This window comes from Anser cygnoides, chromosome 15 (genome assembly GCF_040182565.1).
Source record: "Anser cygnoides isolate HZ-2024a breed goose chromosome 15, Taihu_goose_T2T_genome, whole genome shotgun sequence".
Lineage (NCBI taxonomy): Eukaryota > Metazoa > Chordata > Aves > Anseriformes > Anatidae > Anser > Anser cygnoides.
The window spans coordinates 7,246,624-7,265,178 of record NC_089887.1 but is presented as its reverse complement, the minus strand read 5'-3'; the positions used below and the strand labels follow the sequence as shown (position 1 = coordinate 7,265,178).

Below are 18,555 nucleotides of genomic sequence, written 5' to 3'. Positions count from 1 at the left end.
ACATACACATCTAGTGATAGCTGATAAAATATTTTCCTCTCGGTTCTGCCACAAGCTGCTATTCTGTTGGTGGGTTAAGTGAGGTGTTTGTTTGCTGAAAGCTGATGTTGTTCAAAGTAGTGGGTCATCATCTGATAAACCAAAACTCAGTGCTTAATCACTGTCCAATGGAGTTGTAACCCAAGAGATCAGTTTTACTAGAAGATAGCACTCTAAAGCAATATCCATGGTGTTGGCATCAGCTATGTTTATTCCTGCAGTTGTATGAGAGATTGCACCAAAAAAAAAGGAAGGGGGCCAAAATGAACATTATTTAAATAATTTGATTCTATCTGAAATGATGTCAGTTACTTCAAGAGCTTGTGTTGGTAGAGTAAAACCTAGGGCTGTGCGATTTTGAAAAGTATTTACGTTGCTGTTACTTTGAGAAGCCTGTACCAGTGAACAGCACTTGGAGTAGTGTTTTCTTTCTAAAAACCACATTTTCTGATGTTTAGTAGGTAATACATGATTAATACTTAAAGTAAATCTGAAGTAAATTCTTGAAACAATTTATTTAATGCAGGCATGTATAAAGCTTATCAAGTTTTAGATTTCTGTTTTGATTTTTCTTTTCCGCTTTACAGATTCTGGCCAACAACAGCCAAGTTCAGTTGGAAATCAGTCCCACTCTGCCTCAGATCCCGGGCCAATCAGAGCCACTGCACCAATGTGGCGATGCAGTCGAATTATGCATATGCAGCGAGAATTACACCCAACACTGTTGTCTTCTCTGGAAGGCATTGTAGATCAGATGGTCTGGTTCAGAGAGAATTGGCACGAAGAGGTATTTGGCTTTTATATAGCTTCATATGTATGTATCATCTAAGAAAAACTTAGCTGCAAAATATTTCTCCAGAATGATTTCTGAACACTAAAACATAGCTATTTTCTTTGATTAGTAAACTGATGTATTTCTGACTGTTCTGATAGGAGTTTTAAGGAGCTAGTTGTACCTGGAAGAAATACAAAAATTTCCCCAAATTATCAATTTGATGAATGCTTCTAACTTTAGAATTTAAGCTGTTGCTTGTACTAACTGAAAATTTATATTCTTATTCTAAGTTTCACGGATACCAGTTTTCTTCTTGATCCGGTGGTCTGTGACAGGTGGTGATTATTGTCCAAGTTTGAATTAGAGAGCAGGTGGACGTGCTACTCCACTTCTGTTAATTGCCTCTCAAAGTGCTGTAGGCTGTTCTGTTCCATCTACCTAGCAGAGACTTAATACTGTTTCCTCATACCACATTATTTTCTAATATATCACAAAATACGAATCAAAACTTTTCTGCTTTTAAAAGAGCAAGGAATGCTTTGTGGTACAGTGTTTTGACTGATCGATTTGCTCATTTGCAGTGCTAGTAAGAATCCGTGCTGTCATTCAGATTGACCCTCTGATACAATTTGAGAATACAGTTTTAAATAAATGCTTCTCAGAGAATAGCTTCATTATATAAAACACAGTAAGGGAATAAATACTTGGTGTCAAATCAGAAGGCCTGATCTTCCTGACTTTGTCTTTATTTTTTATTTTTTAATCCTTAGGTCCTTAGACAACTGCAGCAGGGCTTGGCAAAGTGCTATTCTGTTGCCTTTGAGAAAAGTGGAGCTGTTTCGGATGCCAAAATCACTCCTCATACACTAAACTTTGTCAAGAAGTTAGTCAGCACTTTTGGAGTAGGTCTTGAGAATGTGTCGAATGTGTCCACCATGTTTTCCAGTGCAGCCTCAGAGTCACTTGCTAGGAGAGCACAGGCAACAGCTCAAGATCCTGTGTTCCAGAAGCTAAAAGGACAATTTACAACAGGTAATGGTTTTTATTTTTATTTTTTTATTATTTTATCTCCAGGGAAATCTCCCTCACAAAGTTCAGCTGTGAAAGCATTAAAGCATTCTGTTTTTTTTTTAATATTATTATTATTACAGTATTTTCTTGAGATAGAATATAGAAAACAGCACCTTTCTGTCATTCAACATAACGTGGGATAGTTTGTCAATCTGTGGAGCAATAAAGATGATACAAATTAAGCCAGACCACAACATAGGGCATGAGGTTTTTGTTACATTTTTATTACCTAGAACTGTGGTGAAGTATGTATTTAAGGATTAATCAGATTGCAAAAATATTACAATTAGAAGTAATCTGAGCAGAACTACCTGCTTTAGATGAGGACAGTGATGTCTATTTTATGGTGAATGCCAGAATTTAATATTATCACTCCAGAACTCCAAATTCACAATATTGTGTAAAGTCTTTCAAAACAGCTGACTTACTCAAAACAGTGTTTTGAATAACTAGATTATGAAAAAAAATATAAAAATTCACATAATTGGTAGGTAAATTGAATCAATAAATTTCATTAGCTCTAATAAAAAAGGCATTTCGGAGAATTAGCTTTTTTGCTTCATTTGGTTTCTGTTTATCAGTGGTGTTACATGTTTGATCTTGATTTAAAATTCTAAGAAACGCATGTGCACAGTAGAGCATGGTTTTGATATATTTATTGAAAAGTGTTAAGGCCATGCGGCTATATATGACAGAACTTGACAGTGATTGGCATCAGTGTTGTGGATTACCAGGATTTGGGGTTTTGCATAAATTCCTGTCTAAAATACATTAGTTTATCCTTAAAGATAATGGTAGAATTAGATAAAAATGAATATTTATTTTTTTCTGAACAGAATTCAAAGTCATTAGTTATTCATAACTGAAAGGATAGAATTTCTATAAAGACCTGTTTTCATATTTTTCTGAATCCCCTTTTATTTATATTATTCTAAATCTGACTTAGATGATTTTGGCATGAGTTAAAACTCCATGATCTTAGCTTTTATAGTTATTTAAAAATCACGCCCTTTCTGCATTAAATCATTTCCTCTGCAAATGTGAATCTTGCACTGACAAGTTATTCTTTTTAGAATTCTACGTTACATAAAGCCGCCTAAACAAAAAATTATTTGAGGTCTATGTAGCTACTGAGCATTTACGGAGTTTGACAAGTAGACTTGCAGTATTTTTTCAAGCGTTTCACTGATAATGTTGTGAAAGTAAGTGAACTGATGGGAATCTTGTGAAAGTAACTCGGTTGTAGATATGACCTACATATCTTGTTCGCATGATGCATTACATGATGTCCTTTTTGAGGCACAACACTTGCATGACAGCAGATAATGAAAGTCCTGAGCCATATGATTAAATTTTTAATGGATGAAGGCTACTGGGAAGGGAACTGGAAGTAGGAACATTTTGTGTGTCGTTGACTGAAGCTTACAGGGAAACAAAATACATTAAATGCAAGTTTGGACTTGTTTTTCATTGTTAATAATGGCTTCTGTGTCTCTACATTGCAATAATAGTCTAGTCACATTTTCATTGCTATACATGTTGTTGGTATTCTCAGTTTTTGTTCAGCTTAGAGTTATTTTTGGTCTGTTCTAGTTTCTCTTAATTTATTTCCTTCAAGATATGAGTGTTAGGGAGATCTGGGGTTTCAGAAGTTCAAAACAAAAACTGGATATGCCAATAGGCTCAAGTCTGCAAAATCTAAAGTAATAGTTCAGAACACTTCTAGAGAAACCCTTAAAAATGTTTAATTGTAATTCAGTTACATTTTGAGTTAAAAAAAAAAAAAATTAATGTGTAGGATTTTCAGTTTTTTATATGTGGTTATATGTTGGTTTTGCTCGTTTTTATCATATATAAATAGCATTTAAGGTTTCCAGGTGTGCTACCAAAACACTGCTTTTTTTGAAGAATTGTATTGGACAAACTATAAAGCAATGAAGAATGTAGGCCTGAACATAAAAATCATGTAACATCATCAAATACAAAGTGTTTCTTAGAAAGCTTCAGTAAAATAATAAGTAATTTCTTACAGTATTTTTTTTGAAGATTTCACATTTTATTTTTCAAGTATAATTAAACATAGATTTCTACAGGATTAAAATATTTATTTTGCTTAATGCTGGGTTTGATTTTATTTTAATCTATTAAATTAATTTGTTTAAATCACAAATGAAGTGTGGGAGATGAAACATGAAACTAAACTGATCAATATACTTATGCATTTTTATAATTAATTCATTATGAGGAAAATGAAAATAAGTTTTTGATTAGTTTTGCAATAACAGTAAAAAGTAAATAACTAAATGAACAGGACTAATTACACTACTGAACTAAAGGCTGTTCTAACATTGAGAAACCATTAGGAAATCATGCCTGCCGTGTCTGTTTTTTATACTAGGACTCTGCCATGTTTGTGTTTCTGACTCGTAACACCAGTTGTGTTTAGATGATGGACAAATCATTATGGTGGTTGCCCTCTATTTTAGAAGTATCCAAGCTGAGAAGCTGTCTAGGAGTAAATTGCTTTCTTTGGTTATTTCAAAATAACAGCTTTGAAAATATAGCTAACAGCTATGTTTTATAGACACTTTCAACAATGTGTGGTTGCATAACCTCTTCCGCTACTATCCGAGTTGCATCTTGACTCCTGTTGGGAGTCGTTAGGGACTCTCACCATTTCCTAGACTTCGAAGATTTTGTCTGCATCCAGCTGGACCACTGGAGTTCTCATAGGTCATCTTTTTCCATCCAAACATTATATATTGTAAAGCCAAATTTTACTTTGGATTTTTTTTTTTTCCTGGAACTTGAAATACTTAGTCCTTTGAGCATCTGTTCTTTGTTCCTTCCATCCTTTTCAGCTAAACCTTTGACATCAAAGAACAGACAGATACTGAAAAATGCACCCTTTGAGAGTACACTCAGCAGCGAAAGGAGGGGAGAAACTGCCTCAATTGTTCTTTTGAGGGCAGATGATAGTTTTGAGTTTGGATCTCTGCTTCTTTCTGCACTCTTCTCTCCATTCAAGCTGAACACAAAGGGAAAATTCCAAAACACACCCTTAAAGGGCAAGATAACTTTCTTGACAGTTCTGGCACCCAGCATAATGAATTCTCTGCCATGAATGGAAGTTCTGTAATCAGAAAGAAGCTTCTTGAAGTCATTTTCTCTCTGAAATGTGGGGAGAGGGAAGGGGTAAGGGCACTGTTTATTATTTTTCATCTTTTTAAGGTTTTTTTGGTTGTCCCTTGTCCTTTGTCCCCTTTCTCAAGAGAAAGCCTAGCATCACTCAGGTATCTGTTTCTTTACTTCTGTTCTCATTTGTAGGCAACAGAAAATTCAGGTCAACAGATTGGAGTTAGCATTATATTTGATTTGGTCATGTCTATGTAGTCTTGGTTTGATGGTGCTGATTGATAAATCAGAAGTCCTACTTCCTATTTCTTAACTGTCATGGAGATTTTTCACATATTTTAGTGCTCTCCAAAAGTTCTTACGAGCTTAAAAAGAACCTTTTGGAAAGCACAAAGCAATTTCATATCTGAATAATAGCTTCAAGAGCAAGACAGCTCTTGTCTTGGAGAATGGTTGGATCTGCTTCAGTACAAGAGATTTGAACTCCTCTCTGAAATTAAACTTACATTTCAGTTCTAAGTGGCATTTTACATGATGGGTGTCCTGCCTCTTCAGTTGAAGATCCTTGCGTTTTGAACTTGAGCAGAATCAGATGATGTCTATAGCAGAATAATCTTTCAAATCTTGCAAATGAGCTATTACTGGTTCTAAAAGCATTAATTACTAGTTGCTTTTAACTGATAAGAACTATTTCATGCCAGTGTAGGAGAAGGGCTTTTAAAATAAATAGGTAGAGAATTAAAATAACATTTAATCTTTTTATTATTTATTTTTGTATTTTTTAGTTTTTTAAAATGGTTCTTGCGATGCTGTGTTTTGTAGGTCAGGAGTTCTGGGGGTACAGAAGGGTTTGTTACGCTGATTTTACTAACTAAAGTGTATTCCTTTTTGTTGCTTCATGAGCAATGGTGGTACAACATTAAATAGCATTAAGCTTCTACAAAAAAAGATGTAGCTTTATTTTGTGTTAAGAACTGTCGGGTTCCTTTTAGGTCTGTCTCGCAGGCAGGAAGATTGTGTCCCCTGTTTGTCCTCTCATTGAAAGTGGCAAGAACTTGCCAGTTGTTCTCGGTTGGATGAATTCAGGTGGCAATTTTTGAGGCATTCAAGACTTTGAATGAACACGTTTGTTTGAAACACGTGTATCACACTGTAAAATCTTTAGCATCCTTGAGGACAGAGAGCAAGCTTCTTCAGCTGAAGTGCAGTATGTAAAGTATCACAGCCTTCTGTGAACATCTCCATTACAGATGTGGAGGTGAACTTCCTATTCTCTGTATGAAAAGATGAAACAAGTAGTAAGGTATTTTAAACCAGCGTGTTAGCTTGAGAAGGTATTCTCCATTAATAGGTACTGAGAAAGTGGATTTGTTTGAAACAAAATGTTTACCTGGATTAAGATGTGTACAAAATTCCTCAGCTTTGCAAACAAATAATGTCTGGTGTCGTATTTACCTTTATTCCAGCTGAAGAGGATAATTATTTTTCTCTAAGATTTATTATCTCTGGGAGCAAAAAGACTGAACTTTTCTTCCCTCCATCTGCTACTGGGTAACAAAATAATAAAAATCCTAAAATGAGCACTTCAAAAACAGAGCTACTCCCATGGTGAACTGAATGCCTTTTAATTAATACTTATTTCTTTAAATAAAATAAAATAAGTGTGTAATGTTGATGCATATTTTTACTACTTTGACTGACATTAGCACAAAAACTAGTTGCAGTTTGGGGATTCTTTTCTGCACTTCAGGGAGTCAGGAGAAGAGTGATTCAATTTTTTCACTTCCATGGAATGATTTACTTGCACTGCTCACTAGAGGGTAGGCTTGGGATTATAATAAGTTTGTTTTACAGCAATATTGCAGGGGATGCACTGTCCAGACCAGTTAGAATCACTAAGGAGGTGCATCTTTCATTGTAGACTTTTGTCTTATAGAAGTAGAAAGGTTTTTGTGCTGGTTTTTGCTCTGTTTTGGACTGATGGACTTAAGACTTCCACTGAAAGCTTTTAGCATATCAGTATTGTGGGTACATGATAAAGTATCTTGGGTTGTGTGTTCTCTAATATTCTGCTTAAGTAACAGAACAGCACATTAGAAGGAATAAACTCTTCCTTACTTAATAGAGAATAATTTAAAGTTGTGCACATAGAGGAGGTGGTAGATTCTGATTGGTTTAAGCTGTATATAATTTTAGCACTTCTCTATAGAAAAAAGTTTTTCTATAGTAATGAAATATTCATCAGAGCCTTTTTTTTTTTCCAAAGATAGCACAGCTGTGTTCAGCATGTTTGGTTTGCACCGTTGAACTGTATGACATGCTCTCCTCCAGCACCTAGTTGTAGTGTTATTGCTGTTGGGTGATCCTACACCTATAATGTGTGTTTGGGGTTCATAGATAGCCATGTCTCTGTGACAGACTTGCTTAGTAGTACGTCTTCCTTTTCATGTACTAGCTGCTGATTTTATTAGTTAGCTTTCAGTTTTCGTATAATGTTTAAGACCAGTGCGGTGATTTAAAACCTGTTTTCTTTGTAATAGGTGTGTAAGCTGTATGTGGGACTCCTCAAACAAAGTATTTTCCATATGGTTGAAAGAATCTCCTTTAAAGTGTGAATGTCACGCAGTTGGTAGTTAAATACACTATATGGAATTTAAAGTGCTAAGTATATATGTTTTTTTTCTTTTAGACTTTGACTTCAGTGTGCCAGGGTCAATGAAACTTCATAATCTTATCTCGAAACTGAAGAAGTGGATTAAAATTCTGGAGGCAAAGACTAAACAGCTTCCAAAGTTCTTCCTCATAGAGGAGAAGTGCCGTTTTCTGAGTAATTTTTCAGCTCAAACAGCTGAGGTAGAGATACCTGGAGAATTCCTTATGCCAAAGCCAACGCATTACTACATCAAGATAGCAAGGTAAACTAAAACTGGGGAGAAGGGGTAGTTGTAATTCTGCAGTGAAGAAAACGTAAATGTTCTCCATCTATCTGTGCTGCGAAAGTAGATATTATGTGTATTTCATGTATTTAAATTACATATATGGAGTCACGCTTTTGGGTATAACAACTTGAATTTTTTCTTTATCCTCCTTTGGTAATTTTGCATTGCTTCACTATGCTGCTGTACCGTACATGGTGATTATATTTGGGTTTATGTTGATATAAGTTGCGAGTATTTCTTCTGTTGTAGTCCACAGAGGAACTGCTCTTCAAAATAGTGATCAAGATCTGATCTAATGATTAATTTTGCTCAAGAACTGTTGTCTTAGAGGGAAAAACATATATATATATTTATTTTTTTACAACCAAATAGAAACCTTGGGTTAACTGGATAACAAAATTGTACATTGTAATACAGTTGTGCTGTCTTATTTCTTTGTGTTGTGGTGGGGTTTTTGTTTGTTTTTCTGCTGTTGTTATTGGGTTGTGGTGTTGTTTTTTTTTTTTACATAACATCATTATTTGATATTAAAGGAGATAAGTTTGGGGGCTTTAATCTCCCTTTCTTCTTGGATAGGTTTATGCCCAGAGTGGAGATAGTTCAGAAACACAATACTGCAGCCAGAAGACTCTATATCCGAGGTCACAACGGAAAAATTTACCCATATCTGGTAATGAATGATGCTTGCCTGACAGAGTCTCGTAGAGAAGAGCGGGTATTACAGCTCCTTCGCCTTTTAAACCCTTGCTTAGAGAAAAGGAAGGAAACCACAAAAAGACATCTGTTTTTTACAGGTACTGAAAAGATAGATTTTTGTCTTTTTTAAGTATTTGTTGTACTCAAAGATTTTAATTGCTAAAGGTTTTTGACAGCTACTAGTTACTGATACTGAAGGTTTTGGATATTTAAAAGGTAAATTCACAGGCATATAAGGCAGAGGCATGCTCACTGTGGAGGAAGTGGGTATGTGTACTTCAGAGCAAGCATTTACAGATCGTTTGGACTGGACAGAAGAAACATTTTTCTCCCCACTTTGTGATACATGAATACTGAATTTCTTTTACTTCTTCCATGTAATACAGAAGAAAGATTTTTTTTTTTTTTTTTTTTAGTGCTTTGAATTTGATACATAGTTTCTGAGTTCTCCCATTGAGAACATGTTTTCATAATGTTTGAATTAACTCCGTCTGTACACGGTGATATTTATTTTAAGGAAACAAACTGAAATATATTGGCTGGTTGGTTGTTGCCAAATAAAATCAATTCATATTCTAGATACTGGACGCAGGCCTTCTGTTGAGTGTACTTCTGTGATTCTGTACAAGGCTACTCAGTTTGGAGGGTGCACTTTGCCAAGAGCACCACCTGGCAATGCTTGAACATAACAGAATCAATAAACCTAATATTAAGTAGACCTTAATAAGGAGAGTTGAGGGATGTTCCAATATGATCTATGTGTATAAATTGCCAAAATACTTGTGTAATAAAAGGTCACGTATTTAACTATTTCAAAGCAGAAATGGTGAATCAATGCTGAACACGCAATCTTAATTCTTTCTTTTTCCTTGTACATCTTGGCTTTTTCATGTGTTGATTATAAATAATTCATTCATGGAATGAAAAGCAGAGTCTTCCCTTAGCAACATACTTGATCTACTTGTGATTCAAATACTAATGTGAATGCCTTAAAACAGTTAAACTTTCATGTTTTCCAGATATTAAAGCTGTTGGCAAGTTCCAGCTTATAGCTGTGTAATAACTTCATATAAATATATAAACAGCTTTCATTTCCGAAAGTCATTGAATCACTTATTAACTTCATATAAACAAGTTCTGTACATTGCATTACTCAGTTCTAATAATCCTTAGCTGGTGAGCAGAAAATATATTATGGATAGTGGAAACTTTAATCGAATATACTAAGATATGCTGCTACTTTGCCATCAACTTCTTTAAAAAAAAAAAAAAAAAAAAAAAAAGCCCAGATCTAATATTTAAAAGCTGTAGTTTTACCAGTCTTTCGTTTTGTGCTCATTGTATCTATTGACATGAACTTGCTGTCAAGAACTTAGGTGGCCAGATGATGCAAGTTGCTCTGACAGAGCTAGAAATGCATAATTGTGATCCAACGTTAAAAAGACTAAAATATACAGGCCAAAGGATTTATTATATCAAAAGGGAAATAAAGCATCTCTGTATAGGTGAAGATGCTTTTACATCGTTTCAAGGCCAAATTAAGAGAAATACAGTAGATACAGTCTTGAAAGATATGATTTTAGAAAAGGCCACTGACACCGAAATATATCATCTGTATAACATGATTATGGAAGTAACATGTTTTTCTTCAAAGAGCTGTTTTTAAACTATGTTCTCTTTGGAAATAATTCTGTACTTTGTGGTTTGATACTACTTAAAAGAACCTGAAGAACGTTCATTTCTCTGCTGCCAGAGGTTAATGGAAGCAGAGCAGAAGAAATAGCTCATCAACACCCCTTCTTTCTCTGGAATGCATTTTTTCTTTAAGATCGAAGAACTTAAAAATATTTAAACAACTTTCTCCTCTATTCCTGAGGTTAATTACAACTTCTGAGGGAAACGATGAGAGAACAGGTTTGTTGGTATCCGGAGGTCACTGTCAAACAGTACAACTGTAGTGTCACTGGAAAAGCTAGCAGTGGAAGAAGCTTTGTCTTTCTGGGCCTAGATGCACATCTTCCGTGCACATAAGACTCATGAGAATATGTCCGTGAAGCACCATGAAAGTGCAAATAGGGTTTTTGCAGGCTTACTGCTCCTGAAGTAAAAGCTCAGTGGCTTAAATTTTCTTGTTACTGAACGTTTTTCTTTGTTTTCCCTCAGTTATTTTCAAGGATTGTCACTTATGCATCTATTCCTTAGCAGTATTTAGATTTTTCGTCCAGTTTTTATGAATTTCTTTGAACACTGTACTGAGGTTAATAGTTTTGCTCTTCAGACTAATATTTATTGCAATGATGCTAGTGCGTGCAATCACAACCCCCGTTTGCATTTGGGTAAAGTATTGCCCTCTTCTGTGCAGCTAGATAGAAGTAGGAAGAATGAGTGCTCATTTTTTTCTCTCCTAATGTAGTTGAGATGTTTCAATTTAGTTTAAAAAAAAAAAAAACAACTCATACTTGCTTTCTTTTTAACTGAGCTTGTGAATTAGTTATGAATGTAGTAATAAAAATTTTTCTCTTGGTACACTTCAGTTGATTATTGCAGCAGTGCTTTAAGGGCTGATAGTCGCATGCTAATTCTCTTCTGAGTACTTGGGTTGTGAATTAACTGTTTTGTTTTGTGTTGCTCTCTCTGTTTCCGCCCCCATCCTTCCTCACCCTTCTCAAACCACTCCTAGTCCCCCGGGTTGTAGCAGTTTCTCCACAGATGCGTTTGGTTGAAGACAATCCCTCATCTCTGTCCCTGGTGGAGATCTATAAGCAGCGCTGTGCCAAGAAGGGCATTGAGCACGACAACCCCATTTCTCGGTACTACGACAGGCTGGCAACGGTCCAAGCACGGGGGACTCAAGCTAGCCATCAGGTATGGGAGTATTTAATGAGTTGCACTCAAGATCTTTTCTTGAGAGCTCTGTTACACGGTGTCCAACTCCGCCCCATTAGATATGAGACAAATATATTAGCAGAGGTGGTGGTTTGAATCTGTTTGTTTTCGTTTTACTTCATGTATTTTGGGGAGCTCTTATAGCTCATTAGTATTTTAGATTATCTTTGAAAGCTTCAAAAAAAAGCTGTATTTGTTCCGCTTCAGGTTGTTTTGGATAACTGCAGCTGAAAACAGAAGAGGGATTGATTGCTTTTAGACCCTTTTATGTAGTGCTTTGAAAATAATTGATAACATGGGAAACAGCATTGCTATTTAACATAAGCAGTTACGGTATGGTATGTGATGCAGGTTTCCCCTTGTTCTTGTAATGTTTATCCTGGATTCATTTCACCCAAGCCAAAGAGTTGACTAAACTTACCCTAATAAATGGCAGTACTTGGAAAATTAAAAATTTCCAACTCTCTGTAATCTCCATCAAACATCAAATTCTGATAAATAAGCTTATTTTATGGTTATCTTAAGGTTAATGCAAATATTTTATAAAATTTCAATCCCATATTAAATACAACTATTAGAAGATACACAGTATATCACAGACAATATTTAGAGCATCTTTTCAGGCTTTGTTACAAAATAAAATGAAGTGTTACGTAACATCTGTTTCTATTTTGAGGATTTTTTCCTTCAGGTTACAAAACTCTTTAATGGCCATTTAATTGAAGTCAGTTTGACTATCGTTCTTTCTGGTGCAATAGAACATATCCTAACTATTTCTTTTTCTAATTAATTCGGATAGGCTGTGCTACAATAATGAAGTTTTTGGGTAAATTGTATATGTTTACATCAAGGGAAAAATTATCGCAAAGTATTCACTTACAAAAACAAATCTCAACTTTTATCTTTTTGTATTTTTGAGATAATTCTGCTGTAATAATACATAAAACTAATTATTTTACTCAGTGTGTGTCCCTATTTCGTATAATCAAAATTCTTTACTTTTTTCTGTAAACAACTCTATGTACAAATAAACCACACAGGGTTTAGGTTGTAGTCTTTGTAGGTCCCATGTGTAATTTCAAATCTTGTCATTGTGCTTTTTTGTTTGATGAACACCTTCCAAAAAAAGCTATCAAATTGTTCTCTTATTTGTGTGCATAACTTAAGACAGCTGCCTCCTTGTGCTGCCTACAGACTACCTTCACCTGATAATGATTAATAAACTTAGGCTATTAGTAACGTTTTAATCCTTTTTTGTTGTGGTTGCAGACCAGCTATGGAAAGAATCTGTATCACTGCTGTTGGTCTGTGTTTTCCTCAGTAATGTGTTAGTCTGAGCAGCAACTATTTTGACTTTATCTTACATAAGGACTTTATCCAAAACCCTTGGAAATTCATAGGAATAAAGTAGGATCCAGAACAACCTTTTTCAGCTGGGAGTTGAGTAATATTTACATTCTTCGATAAGGAAATGGGATCTTTCAGTGAGGGGATATTAAATGTTTTAAAGTGAAAAATGTGATTTAGGCTGCTCATAACCTTCAGTACAGTGTTCAGCATATTGATGACTGAAGTTGGAAATAAGTATTACGATAAACACATATATATATTAAGACTTGAAATAGAGGATTTTGTTTTATTGCTGACAGATGCATATCCAGTTTGAACTGAAACTAAAAAAAAAAAAATTTTAAAAGTGGATTATGTTCCAATAGCTTGCCCTAAGGAAGTGCAGCATTGTGGGTTGAATGTCTCTTTAGTTCCTTTCTGACTTTCTTGAAAGATTTGAATAGGAGATACTTCAATCAGTACATAACTTTCCAGTCTCAGATTTTTTCACAAGACGATGGCAGTTCTGTTGCTCTTTCAATTTATAAAAAAAATCAGTCTTTTAAGATGAAGATTAGTTTGTAGCCATGCAGAGGATGAACATAATATGTGAATTTTAACAAGGAATTTGGGAAATGGTCATGGATTAGAAGTCTCCAAGTTCAGAATGTTTTCCTAGAATGGAGTACTTCAGTTGAGAGAATTTAGTTGCTTTTGGCATAATTGTTGCTAAGAAGTATATTAAAATAATCTCTTTCAACTAATATTTTTCATATTTAGGTTCTCAGAGATATACTTAAAGAAGTACAGAGTAACATGGTGCCACGCAGTATGCTTAAGGAGTGGGCTTTACATACATTTCCCAATGCTACAGATTACTGGACGTTTCGAAAGATGTTCACTATTCAGTTAGCCCTAATTGGCTTTGCAGAATTCATCTTTCATTTAAATAGGCTCAACCCTGAAATGCTGCAGATTGCCCAGGTATGCTTTATTTTGTCCTTGATGCATGCTGTCTTCTTTGATCAAATGGAAATTTGGACTCTACGTTTGAAATGAGTCAAAATGGTAATTTGACATATATAATTAACAGTGTATTTCAGTAGGTTTTTCATTTGATTATGTGATTCCACATCACGTAGGTAGTAATTTAAACTGCAGACCACTTTGCCAACTCTACCCCCTCTGGTTATAATTTAGAACAGAGTCTGTAAAATTGTTAGTATATTGGAACTGTTAATGTAAATGACCAGTAAGTCTCTCTTGAGTCTTTCTTCAAATATACTGCTTTAGATATATCTGTGCCAAACAGGTTAAAAAATAAACAATAAAGATCTAGAGCTTCATTTTCTAAAAGGGGAATACCCTTTTTCAAATAATGTTTTCTTTTTTACATTGATATCACCTCAAAGTACAACTCCTATTAGTAGTGATTTTTCTGTTCTAAACCAACATTTAAATGAGGCTTGCCACCTTACTAGAGCAAAGGTGGTATATTTTAAAGTCTTAATGCCACTTTAATGCATGGAGGGTTATACTGTGTATAGCAATTAAGATTCTTTAATCCCCACTGTGCAGCCATGGTGTTCAAATTCCTACCCAGAGTGAGTAATGCATGGAGAATGCTTACCCAGAGTTGAGACACTCCGAGAATGAAGATCTGTCTCTTTGCGCAACTCCTTAAAGAACATTGCCACAGAAGAATCTGTTTCTTAAGTTTGAGGCAATAGTCTATATTTATTCAGGCTTTTTGGACGTTCACTTTTAGAATAAATACTTTGTGTATGCCTTTAACTTTTCTTGCTCAAGCACTGTTCGAAAGTGAAAAGCTGTTGCATTAAGCTAGGTTTCAAATACAGCATTTTTTCTTTATGTAGCTTCAATATTTATTTTTTTTTAAATAGAAAAAGCTAAATGAAAATACTAAATCACACATTGATTCTTAAATAATCAGTTGTAACTGGTTGTATTCTGAGTATTAACAGTATATAAAAATGTATTTTCTTTTGGTTTCATTAATGACGATTTGCTTCTTTATTACTGTTGTGCATTTTGCTTTTAAATCCAGGATACTGGCAAGTTAAATGTAGCTTACTTTCGCTTTGACATTAATGATGCTACTGGAGACTTGGATGCCAACCGTCCAGTTCCATTCCGGCTCACACCAAACATTTCTGAATTTCTTACCACCATTGGGGTGTCTGGTCCACTGACTGCATCTATGATTGCAGTAGCTCGCTGCTTTGCACAGCCAAACTTTAAGGTTTGTATATGTTTTCAAAAGTTGGTTACATTTACATTTAAAAGTTGTTTAATTTACATTTATAATTTATCAACTGATAAACTAAACACCATTTTCTTTCTTAAGATAGAAATTGAAATGTCCATATTTATATTTTTAAATCTTAATCCAAGGACAGCGCAAAGGCCAGCTGAAATCATTGCAATTTGCCTTTTTGGAAAGAAGAGGAGAAAGATAGGTGTAATTGTACTTCTATTTTCCTTTTTGTCAAAGCATGTTAATACAGGATGATTGTTTCAATGCTGTAGCCTCAAATCTCTACAAATTCTGGCAGTGGTAAATAGTTAAATGACAAATGCAATGTCATTTAGAATCTTCATAATACACTTCTGTGAATAGAAATGTGTCTTGGCCCTTTGTTAGCAGAGCAGAATGCTAAAGATATATTGTTGCTTTGATGGATTCTAGCTCTTAGCAGGGTATAGTTTTCTAAAGAAACTGTCTAAGTTCCTTTTAAATTCTAATGCTTTCCAAAAATGAAGCATCTTGCACTTAGGCAGCAATTTGCACCAGAAAGACATTGCACAGAACGTACTGTAGCTATCGTATGATCTAGTTACTTTTTAAAAGATGGAAAATATCCTGAATTGATTTTTTAATGTATAATACAGAAAGCTTAGATTTTTTCTAATAATTCATAATTTCACCTTAAAAAGCCATGTCTATACATGTAAATTAGTTTGCAGACTTAGTCTGTAATTTATACAGCTGAATGATGTATTCCCAATTAGACGTACCATGTTGAATTTATAAGATCAGAGCACAGGTGTGCATTTATTCTTGCAGTGATGGGTGCCCAGCTTATTTCAGGTACCTAGTGATTATTGTGTTAGTTTTTCTGACTTCTGGACTTAAGAGGAATACCTTTAACATCTTCTGTATTTACCGTTTTTACAGATGCCTATAAAATCTATTGAATATGTGTTTGTGTATTATTGGCCTAATATCTAGATGTGTTACAAAATACCTATTTGTTATTTGCAGACAGAAAAGTTAACTCAGGCTGGATACCTCAAAGTTTGCTTTAGAAGCTCAAGTTGACAGATGAATCAGTAAATTGGTGATAGGAAAAAAACAGGGAATGATTTCTTGCAGGCATTTTGTTTTTTCAACCAAAGACAGAGTTGGTGTATAGGTATGTGTGTTAGGAGGAAAAAAAAAAAAAAAAGGCAAACCACATATATATGAATATTGCAGTCAGTATTTTTTCCCTTTTTGTCAGAAAGCAGTGTTTGCTGACGGTATGATCATTGACCCATTGGAGGCCAGAGGGGGCAAACAGCTTTGCAAAAGACGCTGAATCTTCGCACATATTTCTGCATGTGTGTGTGGGGGGGAAGTCACGTTTAGCAGGGTCATTTAAAAATGGAACATAACTGACTGTATTTGTGTATGAAGATCTGAATATATGATGTTTGAGATTTTTCTTTTTTTAAATTTATTTCTGTGGGGAACACTGTATTGTGTTTTCATAATTAGGGTCTTTTATGAAAAGAAAAACCTTCAGAAAAAATAGTTGGAAAAAAAAGAGTTGGAAGCCACAGTCATCTTGAAAAGGCTGAGAGTGGAAAATGGAACCAGAAGTGTCAAAATGTTATTGACTAGAATTTAGTTTGAAATCTGTAAGCCCTAATGGTTCTCTGGATTAAATATAATAGTCTGACTTTTCTCCTTCATATAGGTCGATGGTATCCTAAAAACCGTGCTACGGGATGAAATAATTGCATGGCACAAAAAAACACAAGAGGATACTTCCTCTCCACTCTCAGCCGCTGGGCAACCTGAAAATATGGACAGCCAGCAGCTCGTTTCACTAGTTCAAAAAGCTGTTACTGCTATCATGACTCGACTTCATAATCTTGCTCAGTTTGAAGGAGGAGAAAGCAAAGTCAACACTCTGGTAGCAGCTGCAAATAGCTTGGATAATCTCTGTCGTATGGATCCTGCCTGGCACCCCTGGCTCTAACTTGAAATTTTCATTAGCTTTTTCTTTGCTGCTGTTTGTGGTGTGAGCCATATATTGTGTTAAGAAAATGTGAAAAAAAAAAAAAAATCTTTTCAGACCGTGGCTTACCTGTCACACTGCATTTTGTCAGCCTTCATTTTAATGGTGTTTACAGGAGTATGACAGTTTTACTGTTTTTAATTTCATGAGGATACGTTTCCTCCTGTTTAAAAAAGGTTATTTAATATGCAACAACAGCTTTCACAAATAGCTAAAAATGAAGAGAGGAAACTTAAAAATGTACAGAAAAAAATCTTATTTTATGGTGGGGACTATAAAACTACCACTGCTAGATTTAGGGTTTGCCTTTCCTAATCTGCAGTATATAAAGTTTTTATGCAATAATAATTACTAAAAAAGAAAAAAGAAAATACAGTATTCCCAGTTATTGAATTTTACTTTATAAAATTTTACTTAATCGCTGTCCCTTCATTATACCAAATTGAAGGCACAAATAAATCTTCTTCCTTTAAGTTTGCTTCAGAAATTTACATGAGTAAAGTTGGTTTGTAAAGAGAATTTTGTACCAAATGTATAGAGGTAACTTTTTGTTAGGCACTGAGAAAAAGATGATCAAATTGTGCTAGCTTTTCTTTCAGCACAAGTTATGTACAGTGAAAGTGTAAGCCATTTAGGGTATTTGGTTTAGTTGTGGACAGTGTTGGGGGGGGGGGGTTTATAATAAGGATGGGAGAAGTCATCCACTGATACATGTATCTGACTGTAATAGATTTAAAAAAATTAAAATCTTATAAAGCTATTTCTTTTTTTTTAATGTTTAGAATTACAATAGCTTCTTTAGAATCAATCTGTTCCTTTGTAATTTAAGAAAAGATCAGTTTAATGTTTCATGTGAGTCTTTCTGTGTTAGCATTTTTATAAACCTTCAGTGTTGAGAATGTTAAATTTGTACAGAGTGATTTTTTCAAAATAAATATTTTGTAAAACTCTCTGGCATTCAGTTTATTTAGAGTATTTTTAATATAATGCTATGGCATAAGTAGAAAACACGCAAAAGCAGGTATTATCTTTTATCAACTAAAACAACCTGAATGTTAAAGGGTCATAACTGTATTAATGAAACATGTACGATGTACTTTTGTATGCTGTTAAATTGTTTTTAGAAGAACTGCAAATAGGAAATATGTACATAGCAAGAATTTTGTCAGTGTAGTCTTTCTTGCTAGCCAGTCAATTAATGTGTTAATGCTTTGTTTTTATAAAAGGCTGCCTTTAAACAGTCTATTTCATGTTTTCAAAAAATACAGCTTTTAAGTAAGTGTTAGAGGTCAAGATTACAGACAGAGATGAACTCTGTTAGGGGATTTCTGCTATTCCCACTGAAACGCGGTTTTGAGCCATAGCAAGGGATGGGTCT

The 18,555-nt window shown here is 34.5% G+C and overlaps 1 protein-coding gene across 5 annotated transcripts in view; it reads left to right on the top strand.

Moving 5' to 3' along the window:
- Nucleotides 1-18,127, top strand: part of TRRAP (transformation/transcription domain associated protein) — a 92,611-nt gene extending 74,484 nt beyond the window's left edge. For all 5 annotated transcript variants that reach the window (XM_048065423.2, XM_048065413.2, XM_048065419.2 and 2 more), the window contains exons 65-72: nt 627-826; nt 1,585-1,846; nt 7,710-7,935; nt 8,536-8,753; nt 11,336-11,520; nt 13,651-13,854; nt 14,939-15,133; nt 16,854-18,127. In XM_048065423.2, the coding sequence (XP_047921380.1) occupies nt 627-826; nt 1,585-1,846; nt 7,710-7,935; nt 8,536-8,753; nt 11,336-11,520; nt 13,651-13,854; nt 14,939-15,133; nt 16,854-17,138 (1,775 nt within the window). In that variant the 3' untranslated portion in view covers nt 17,139-18,127. The remainder of the gene's footprint in view (nt 1-626; nt 827-1,584; nt 1,847-7,709; nt 7,936-8,535; nt 8,754-11,335; nt 11,521-13,650; nt 13,855-14,938; nt 15,134-16,853) is intronic.
- Nucleotides 18,128-18,555: the final 428 nt, after the last annotated feature.